We start from the raw sequence: 10600 nt of genomic DNA on the forward strand, positions 1-10600 counted from the left end.
AATCTCAATCTATTTAGTTTATAACACTGTTTTTTTTAAAATCTTTTTAACCTGTTTTATGAATTGAAACACTCAAAAACATACATAAAAAAATGACAAATTGAAATCATTCAAAGTATATTTTTCTAATAAAGGAATAAAATTTGGAAGAGAAAAAATAGATAAGAAAAATAACCCATTTTTAAAATTTCTTTCGAACATTTACACTATGACCCTACGGAGTTCGGATCCTGGGTCCGTCACTGACCAATACTATCTTCAATTTAATTACTTGGGCTCAAAAATTATCTTTTTACCTTATGTCCTTGTTCTCCTGTATGCTTTTGATTTTTGTTTTTAGGGTTTGTGAGGAAGATTATATGAAATTTGCTTGGGCTTTATTCTTTGGAAAAAAGAAATGTGTTGTTTTTATATTATTTTTGTTGGTGTAATTAGAGGGGTATATATTATGCCAAAATTTCAGTTCAGTGTTTAAAGATGATTCTGTCAGTTGCATGATGGATAGCCGATATTTAATAATATAGTTATTTGTTGATGGTATCATAGATGCAAATTCCTACAAATTTTTTAACATCATCACCCTTCCTTCTCCCTGCTTGCAAACAAAGACTAGGGCTGAAGAACCAGAGACTACATAACCAACGGAAGAAGAACTTATTGCTTATTTTTGTAAGCTCTCTATGCATTCGTTGTTATCCCGTGTCATGTTGAAAACAGCTCGTATGTTAAAAGATGATTTCTCAAGCCAAGTTATTTTGGTGTTTGCATGATGTAGAATTGATATTTAATAATATAGTTATTTGTTGATGAGATCATAGATGTCGTTCCTTCTAACTTCTTTGACATTATGACCCTTTTTTTGTTCTTTTTTTCCTTTTGTATTTAACAATGTAATTGCATGGAAACAGGGAGCAAGACTGAAGAATCAGAGGATGAAGAATCAATGGATGGGAAATCAAAGGATGAAGAATCAGACAATTGGAAATCAGAGGTTGAAGAATCAGATGATGAAAAATCTAAGGATGGAGAAAGTTATGGTAAGCAATTGATTTTAGGGACAAAAAAAAGAGGAAAAAAATTGTGCCTTGCAGCTTCTCTTTTTACATGTATATTCATTTTTTTATTTATCGTATGACATAATATCTATGTATTTGTTGTTATTCAATATAATGTGTTCATACTACTGATTTTTGGTTTTATGATCTTCATTCATTCATTGTCTTTAAAAAAATGTTATTTTTATTGCTTCCATTGTATTTAACAATGGATCTACAAATTGCACACAGGGGAATGTAAGTATTGTTTGAAGGTGGATAAGCACCCTACACAACTATGCTCTTATAGGTATCGAGTCCCAAAGAACGCAATTGTTGGCGAGAGTTGTGTGGTTGCATGTCGTGCATGTGGCTGCATCTTTAGAGACTCATGTTGTGCTGATTGTGGTCTGAGTGTAGGACGTGCACTTCTTAAGGAATGTACAATCTGTGGGAAGGAAGAAGAACACTCAAATTTTGAGTGCCCGGAACGCAAGGAGAAACGTAAGAATTCTGGTTTTACTTACGACCCTTATACTGGTTCTTTTTCTGTCGAGATTCGCCCTTTGAAATAGGAGAGAATGAAGAGTTAATTGTACTCTAGAGTTAAAGCAAAAGAGCAAGGAGTGCTATTTTCCATAAATGCTATGCATCCTATCATTTTGATGTCTACATCGTGTATTGTTTTTATCACAAATGAATTGCAATTTGCAGCCCATGGTCTATTATATTGTTATGCTTGGAGATGTGAGAATCCATCTATTTATAAAATGTCTAAAGTAAAAGGTGGTTTTTATCTCAACATTTTGTTCTTCTCTTATGGGGTTAACATACTGAATTTTAATTTAAAGACTTGTTGAGGCCCAAAATATTCACGGTTCGGCCCAAATAAATTCTCGGCCCAATGTGATGCTTTACCAAGAAGAAACCCGATTTGGGCATGCGAAAGTTCATCATATGCGCTTGCACACATGCCACGCCAAACGACACGCCACGCTAAGCAAGGAATTATCATTCGCACCAATCACACCACAAGCTTAAGTGGGCCCCAAGCCACTCAAATACCCGGGCTTGCTTGAGTGGGTTGTGGCATGGATGGTGATAAATCAACATGAGGCCCATTGATGGACCAAGAAATGGAAAGTCTCGGGTTGTTTGGGAGCCTCGAGACTCAAGCCCATTTCTTAGGCCCAAACATGTGGGTAAGCACAAGAGAGAAAAAATAGCCCAAAAGCCCAAGCAAAATAACCTAGCCAAGAGATAACCCAACCAAAAAATAATAAGCCTAAATCAAGAAGCCCAACAAGCCCATTCGCTTAAAAAGCCATCTTGGCCCTTAGAAAAAACCAAAATAGCCCACAAGAGCTTGATCTGTTGAAAACAGAGAACACGTGAAGGAGTAGATGGCGGGCTCCTTAAGCAAAGTGCTGGAAACCAGTCCCAAGCCAAAGACATCCAAAGAACCGATGAATACCATCCCGCATGCTGTCGAAGCATCCTTGGACCAGCATACATTTGCACCTCTTTTCCTTCATCAGATTCAGCCAAGGAAGAGGAAAGAAAAGAAGAAAAACAGCAAACCAAGATTGGAAGCTCTCATTGCACAGGGAAAGGGGATGTTGAGCCCCAAATCCCGAATTCATGAAGATAGATGAAGCAATCTTTGCCAAGAAAGGGAAGTCAGAGAAGGGGAGGAGAAAGGAGAAAAGCTCAGCCAAAGTAAGTAGAAGCCATTAGGGTTTCTTGAAAATTGGTGATTTCCAGCAGCTATAAATTGAGCCTTCCCCTACCCAACAAAAACAACGACAACCTGCAGAGAGCAAGCTTTTCTCTCTATCTTGCAAAGCTGAGACTCGTGTTCATCTTCTTCTCCAATTTGTTTTTTGCAATTTGCAGGAAGAACTCTGCCTTTCTTTTCCTCTTTCCTAGTCGAATTCCTCACAAAACACCTCATTCCTTACTTAAACACTTTCTTTTCTCATAAACCAAGCCTAATTTCTCTCTTAGTGCTAAACCCATGTTGATTTTGCTCCCATGCCACATGCCACTCATGCTTTGAAATGAAAAGACTATCTGTAAGCATGCCAAAACTATCTGCAAGTTACCATTATTCTCGTTGGTGAAGATAACCAAAATACTTCCTAAGGCTCTAACGCCTTTTCGAGGTATTTTGGGCTTAACTTTCGAGCTCAGGCTCAAGGGGCAATTTCTTCCATTTTGCCCTTTAAAGTCCGTAGTAGCTGCCGGAAGAAAAAGCCCTACAAGACTTAGCTAAACAACTGGGCATGAATGACCATTGTTATGTGCAAAAGTTTAAATAACGAAGGTAGAATGCAAAAGTTTAAGAAAAGTTTCAAGTTGTATGTTGGGAGGAAGTTGAGTGGATCTGCCCTTTCTCTTGGTGGTGCTGTTTTCTTATCGAAGGCTAAGGCAAGTGGTCATTGCTGGGTTCGAGTTTTGGCACTGAGCTTGTATGTTATGTTTTATGTTTGGTGTTGCCTTGTAGAGAGCTGGATTTATAGTTAAGTTTGTCCTGGCCATGTGCTTATTGATGTGTATACACAGAGAAGAAATTGGGCAAAAAATTTCGGCATCCGATTTAGGAAAAGCCCCTCTCAGTGGCTTAAGATCAATACCAGTTTCTCCTGCCAAGTCATAGAGTTGTTTGTTTTAGAGACTTGGTTTCTTCAGTATCATAAATGACCCAATTCTACTTTTGCCTTGAATACCATATCTGTCAATCCACGAGTAAGAAAGGCAACTGGGAGAGGGCACAAGCATATGAATGATCCTAAAGTTCGGCCACTATATAATAATTCGATATATATTATTTTTATTCGGTAATATGTAAAATTGTGTGTATAATACGTGAATTTTGTGTGTATTGTTTACAATTTTGTAAAAACACGTGTATTAAACACACAAAAAATCCGCACGTACGTACGTTTTCCTTGTGTACGGAAAATGGAAGTATTGTTCAAAAATACATATGTATGTGTATAACACGATTATTAAACGGCAATATGTTATACTATTTATTATTAAAAATAAAAATGAAAACAAAATAGGGCCCCCAGTGAAATTAATTAAACTAATCTGAATTAATTAAAAAAAGAAAAAAATTATTAATCCGAAGCTAGATAATTAATTTAAATCTTAAATGCCCAAGTGCCCCATGGCCCAAGGCCATCTTTTTGATAGTTAAATATTATATATTCAATGCCCAAGTTGAATTTGAATCTCAATTGGCTTTCACTTGGCCCAACTTCCAATTCCCTTGTCTGGCCAAGAGAGCTTCTACAATGAGGAGTTAAAGTGAGGATTTAAAGTGAGGAGACCGATCCGACCGTCAAAACATTTAAAATATTTAAGTCTCATGATTTCTTTACATTTGTTGATGGTGAGATTTGACCTCCTCAAATAACCTCCTCACTTTAAGCCCTCATTATAGCCTTTCCGGTTTGGCCAAACTTCCAAGTACCCCATGTATTTTAATAGTATAGACGCCCCATGTATTTTAATAGCATAGCCGTGCGGCTATACTATTCTTCAAAGAAATTTTCAAAAACCCAGTATCGCCGTGCGGCTATACTATTTATTAAAAGAAACTTAGCAAGAGTACTGTTTCAGAAAAACAAAGAGGACAAAAAATACAGTATAGCCGGCCGGCTATACGCTTGAAATATATTGCGGCTAAACTATTCTTCAGAGATATTTTCAAAGAACCCAGTATAGCCGCATGGCTATACTATTTATTAAAAGAAAATTAGCAGGGGTACTGTTTCGGAAAAACAGAAAGGTCAAAAAAATACAGTATAGCCGGCCGGCTATACTCTTGAAATATATTATATAGTATAGCTATTTGTTAAAGAAAATTTTTAAAAAACCCCTACAAGAGTGGGTATGAATCGATTTCTTATTTTTCCTTAGGCTTATATAATAATTTGATATATATTATTTTTATTCAGTAATATGTAAAATTATGTATATAATATGTGAATTTTGTGTGTATTGTTCACAATTTTGTAAAAACACGTGTATTAAACACACACAAAATCCGCACGTACGTGTATTGTACGTTTTTCTTGTGTACGAAAAATGGAAGTATTGTTGAGAAATACGTATGTACGTGTATAACACGATTATTAAACGGCAATATGTTATTACAGTCACGTAAGGCATCAACCAAAATCAAATTAGGAAGGGATACCAACTGACATTTAACATATATTATTAAGGTTTTAACCAGAAAAAAGTCTCAAAATCCCCACTAACCTGATCAAATGGTGTTGCTGGCTTGCCACGACAAAAGTTTGATAAAGTCCATGTAGCATTCCTTAGCATGGATAACTTGGAATGTTCATTTAATTGAGCTAGCAATGGCATTAGTGCACCTTGTCCAAGAACAAGATCCCTGCAACTAGGAGAGTCGCCAGCAACACTTCCTAGAGCCCACACTGCCTGTTAGAGAATCAAGAAAGCGAGGATTGTCATCCAGTACAATCAAACAAATGGAAATTTCTGGCAGTCAAAAGGGAGAGAAACTATGAGTTGTAGAACCAGTAAAACTTAGAACGTAAAGAAGCACATATACCAAAATAATGAGCAGAATACTTTCTGAAACTTATTACTAACTTACATATCATACTGAAATTGGAAAGAATTTCAAACATGCATAACTTAGAATCATTCACAAAGCCCAAATACTTTTTCCCCGTGTTCTGAAGTCAAATTTCTGAAACTTATTAATAACTTATATATCATATTGAAACTGGAAAGTCTTTCAGATATGCATCACTCGAAGTATTTAGAAATTCCAAATCCAAAGGCAATGCTCTCAAGTTGATGAAAAGTGTGAAAGGTAGTGAGAGACAACCTGCTCTCTGACATCATCACTGCCAGAGCTAAGAAGCTGCACAAACATGGGGACCGTACCATGTTCAATAACAACTCGTGTATGATCTGATGTTCCAGATGCAACATTGGTCAAAGCCCATGCAGCTTCAAACTGCATATAAAGAATGAAAGTCAACCTAACGATTACACCTTAAAGGATAATTTCATTTTAACAACAAACATCAAAAATATTCCGTACTTGCAATTGGGGCATATCATGTCTCCCAAGAAACTCCACAAACCGAGGGACCGCACCTGCTTTTATAACCTCGTCAATTGGAGGGCTGCGTTCTACACAAAAACGAAAAAACAAAAGTCAAAAACATCACACGAATATTTCACCAAAATAGGAATAGGAAATGAACTTCAAGTATTGGAGCTGCTCCCAAACCAATTGATAATAGCTTCCTAAACTGAGTGGTAGCCTCCAATTGCAAAGCAGGATCATCAGACCATACTCCTTGCACCATTGAGGGAATACTTTCCAACTGTTAAACAACACCAACATCAATTATTGACCAACCCTTTTAATATAAGATCAAATTGCAAGAAGAGGAACATAAAAGTCAACTTTCTAAAGATCTCATGCATGAACATTCTTCTTTGCCCCCACGACTTGAACAAAAAAGAAGCAAACTATACAACTTACTTCTTGAATAAAGAATCGAGCTATACAACTTACTTCTTGAATAAACAGAAAATTCTCCGTTGCCTTAAGCAAACTATCGATTCAACATCCCTTATAATCAATTTCTTATAAAACGGTAATTCTCATTTTTAAATCCGTTCCCTTTCCTTCACTTTCTCAGCAACCAAGCACATCCATACAAACTAATCCCACAACAATTCAAACCAAAAAATCAAACAAACCCCACAACCACAACGATTCAAAATCCCTAAGACACTAAGCTCAAAAAAAAAAAAAAAAAGCAAACCACAAAGTATAACCAAGAAGATTTAAAAATAAAATAAAACGAAGTACCCTCTTCTCGAAAACGACGGCGGTTTGGGTGCCATCAAGCAGTTGCTGCTGGGACGGAGGCAAGCCTTCCCTTCTCTTCTTGAGCAAATTATCCTCGCGCTTGTTCTTCCTGATCTCCACCAAGTTGTCCTCCCTTCTCCTCCGAGCCTGGTCCGCATCCACTCCAGTCTTGTACGATTTCTTGCGCACCTCAGTGCGTGTACCCGGGCGCAGAGACATTGTCTTCTGATTTAGGTTTTGGTTCGCTTTCGGGTCTGTGAAATAGCGCTCGCAAAGTGTTCGATGAAATTACTCAAAAGAAAACCACAGTGAAGAAATGGATTCAGATTTCGGGGTGAGGGGAATATAAAATAAGAAAAATAGGCGGTTCAAATTTTCTTTTTTCCTGTTGGATAGTTTTCTTTACCAAACTAGAAAAATAAATAAATCTAACAAACAAGCAAGAAACGCCTTCTCTCTCTCTCCGCCTAACAAACCAGCAAGAAACGCCTTCTCTCTCTCTCTCTCTCGCACACACACACACAATTCACCCTAAACTCGGACCCAAACCCAAATCGCCCGTCGTTTTTCTCTCACGGCCATGGACAACGTCTCATCTCTGGACTGCCTGAAATTGGATTCACAGTCGGAGGTGCTCGATAAGGACGCAGCTATGGTCCCCCTCAACTGTGATACACCAATAATCGGTATGTATGCTTTTCCTTTTTCTTTTAATTCAAGGGTGACCAAGACTATCTTCAATTTAATTACTTAGGGCTCAAAAATTATCTTTTTAGTGCTCCTGTATGCTGTTGATTTTTGTTTTTAGGGTTTGTGATGAAGATTATATGAAATTTTCTTGGGCTTTATTCTTTGGAAAAAAGAAATTTGTTGTTTTTATATTATTTTTGTTGTTGTAGAGGGGTTTTTTTTTTTGCCAAAATTTCGGTTCAGTTTTTAAAGATGATTCTGCCAGTTGCATGATGGATAGCCGATATGTAATAATATAGTTATTTGTTGATGGTATCATAGATGCAAATTCCTACAAATTTTTTAACATCATCACCCTTCCTTCTTCCTGCTTGCAAACAGAGACTATGACTGAAGAACCAGAGACTACAGAACCAACGGAAGAAGAACGAATTGCTCATTTTTGTAAGCTCTCTATGCATTCGTTGTTATTTCGTGTCATGTTGAAAACAGCTCGTATGTTAAAAGATGATTTCTCAAGCCAAGTTATTTTGGTGTTTGCATGATGTAGAATTGATATTTAATAATATAGTTATTTGATGATGAGATCATAGATGTCGTTCCTTCTAACTTCTTTGACATTATGACCCTTTTTTTGTTCTTTTTTTCCTTTTGTATTTAACAATGTAATTGCATGGAAACAGGGAGCAAGACTGAAGAATCGGAGGATGAAGAATCAGAGGATGAAGAATCAATGGATGGGAAATCAAAGGATAAAGAACCAGAGGATGACGAATCAGATGATTGGAAATCAGAGGTTGAAGAATCAGATGATGAAAAATCTAAGGATGGAAAAAGTTATGGTAAGCAATTGATTTTAGGGACAAAAAAAAAGGAAAAAAATTGTGCCTTGCAGCTTCTCTTTTTACATGTATATTCATTTTTTTTTTATCGTATGACATAATATCTATGTATTTGTTGTTATTCAATATAATGTGTTCACACTACTGATTTTTGGTTTTATGATCTTCATTCATTCATTGTCTTTAAAATAATGATTATTTTTATTGCTTCCATTGTATTTAACAATGGATCTACAAATTGCACACAGGGGAATGTAAGTATTGTTTGAAGGTGGATAAGCACCCTACACAACTATGCTCTTATAGGTATCGAGTCCCAAAGAACGCAATTGTTGGTGAGAGTTGTGTGGTTGCATGTCGTGTATGTGGCTGCTTCTTTAGAGACTCATGTTGTGCTGATTGTGGTCTGAGCGTAGGACGTGCACTTCTTAAGGAATGTACAATCTGTGGGAAGGAAGAAGAACACTCAAATTTTGAGTGCCCGGAACGCGAGGAGAAACGTAAGAATTCTGGCTTTACTTACGACCCTTATACTGGTTCTTTTTCTGTCGAGATTCGCCCTTTGAAATAGGAGAGAATGAAGAGTTAATTGTACTCTAGAGTTAAAGCAAAAGAGCAAGGAGTGCTATTTTCCATAAATGCTATGCATCCTATCATTTTGATGTCTACATCGTGTATTGTTTTTATCACAAATGAATTGCAATTTGCAGCACCTGGTCTATTATATTGTTATGCTTGAAGATGTGAGAATCCATCTACTTATAAAATGTCTAAAGTAAAAGGTGGTTTTTATCTCAACATTTTGTTCTTCTCTTATGGGGTTAACATACTGAATTTTAATTTAAAAACTTAGCTAAACAACTGGGCATGAATGACCATTGTTATGTGCAAAAGTTTAAATAACGAAGGTAGAATGCAAAAGTTTAAGAAAAGTTTCAAGTTGTATGTTGGGAGGAAGTTGAGTGGATCTGCCCTTTCTCTTGGTGGTGCTGTTTTCTTATCGAAGGCTAAGGCAAGTGGCCATTGCTGGGTTCGAGTTTTGGCACTGAGCTTGTATGTTATGTTTTATGTTTGGTGTTGCCTTGTAGAGAGCTGGATTTATAGTTAAGTTTGTCCTGGCCATGTGCTTATTGATGTGCATACACAGAGAAGAAATTGGGCACAAAAAATTTCGGCATCCGATTTACGAGAAGCCCCTCTCAGTGGCTTAAGATCAATACCAGTTTCTCCTGCCAAGTCATAGAGTTGTTTGTTTTAGAGACTTGGTTTCTTCAGTATCATAAATGACCCAATTCTACTTTTGCCTTGAATACCATATCTGTCAATCCACGAGTAACAGAAAGGCAACTGGAAGAGGGCACAAGCATATGAATGATCATAAAGTTCGGCCACTATATAATAATTCGATATATATTATTTTTATTCGGTAATATGTAAAATTGTGTGTATAATACGTGAATTTTGTGTGTATTGTTTACAATTTTGTAAAAACACGTGTATTAAACACACAAAAAATCCGCACGTACGTACGTTTTCCTTGTGTACGGAAAATGGAAGTATTGTTCAAAAATACGTATGTATGTGTATAACACGATTATTAAACGGCAATATGTTATACTATTTATTATTAAAAATAAAAATGAAAACAAAATAGGGCCCCCAGTGAAATTAATTAAACTAATCTGAATTAATTAAAAAAAGAAAAAAATTTATTAATTCGAAACTAAATAATTAATTTAAATCTTCAATGCCCAAGTGCCCCATGGCCCAAGGCCATCTTTTTGATAGTTAAATATTATATATTCAATGCCCAAGTTGAATTTGAAGCCCAATTGGCTTCCACTTATAACTTCCAATTGCCTTGCAGCCAGGGAGCTTCTACAATGAGAAGTTAAAGTGAGGAGACCGATCCGACCATCAAAACATTTAAAATATTTAAGTCCCATGATTTCTTTACATTTGTTGATGGTGAGATTTGACCTCCTCAAATAACCTCCTCACTTTAAGACCTCATTATAGCCTTTCCGGTCTGGCCAAACTTCCAAGTACCCCATGTATTTTAATAGTATAGACGCCCCATGTATTTTAATAGCATAGCCGTGCAGCTATACTATTCTTCAGAGAAATTTTCAAAAACCCAGTATCGCTGCGGCTAT

General features: G+C 36.4%; 2 protein-coding genes across 2 annotated transcripts; one reads left to right on the plus strand and one right to left on the minus strand.

Moving 5' to 3' along the window:
• Nucleotides 1-5543: 5543 nt before the first annotated feature.
• Nucleotides 5544-7134, minus strand: LOC148921184 (importin subunit alpha-4-like). Its single transcript, XM_089042923.1, has 4 exons — nucleotides 6913-7134; nucleotides 6322-6418; nucleotides 6130-6221; nucleotides 5544-6042 (listed from the first exon to the last, which is right to left on the minus strand). The coding sequence occupies exons 1-4, from the start codon at nucleotides 7129-7131 to the stop codon at nucleotides 5872-5874; spliced, it is 579 nt and encodes a 192-aa protein (XP_088899049.1). The 5' UTR covers nucleotides 7132-7134; the 3' UTR covers nucleotides 5544-5871.
• Nucleotides 7135-7272: 138 nt separating this feature from the next.
• LOC148921185 (uncharacterized) lies at nucleotides 7273-9156 on the plus strand. Its single transcript, XM_089042883.1, has 4 exons — nucleotides 7273-7598; nucleotides 7984-8046; nucleotides 8286-8444; nucleotides 8693-9156. The coding sequence occupies exons 1-4, from the start codon at nucleotides 7493-7495 to the stop codon at nucleotides 9013-9015; spliced, it is 651 nt and encodes a 216-aa protein (XP_088899009.1). The 5' UTR covers nucleotides 7273-7492; the 3' UTR covers nucleotides 9016-9156.
• Nucleotides 9157-10600: the final 1444 nt, after the last annotated feature.

This window comes from Prunus mume, linkage group LG1 (genome assembly GCF_029339155.1).
Source record: "Prunus mume cultivar Tortuosa linkage group LG1, ASM2933915v1, whole genome shotgun sequence".
In the NCBI taxonomy this organism is placed as follows: domain Eukaryota; kingdom Viridiplantae; phylum Streptophyta; class Magnoliopsida; order Rosales; family Rosaceae; genus Prunus; species Prunus mume.

Bases quoted from the DNA above. Each gene is read 5' to 3' on its own strand.
- LOC148921184 (XM_089042923.1), bottom strand. From the start codon at position 7,131: ATGTCTCTGCGCCCGGGTACACGCACTGAGGTGCGCAAGAAATCGTAC. The intron at 6,419-6,912 runs GTACTTCGTTTT...GTTGTTTAACAG, and splicing joins CCGTCGTTTTCGAGAAGAGG to TTGGAAAGTATTCCCTCAAT. The intron at 6,043-6,129 runs GTACGGAATATT...CTTTATATGCAG, and splicing joins ATGATATGCCCCAATTGCAA to TTTGAAGCTGCATGGGCTTT.
- LOC148921185 (XM_089042883.1), top strand. From the start codon at position 7,493: ATGGACAACGTCTCATCTCTGGACTGCCTGAAATTGGATTCACAGTCG. The intron at 8,047-8,285 runs GTAAGCTCTCTA...GCATGGAAACAG, and splicing joins AGAACGAATTGCTCATTTTT to GGAGCAAGACTGAAGAATCG. The intron at 8,445-8,692 runs GTAAGCAATTGA...AATTGCACACAG, and splicing joins TAAGGATGGAAAAAGTTATG to GGGAATGTAAGTATTGTTTG.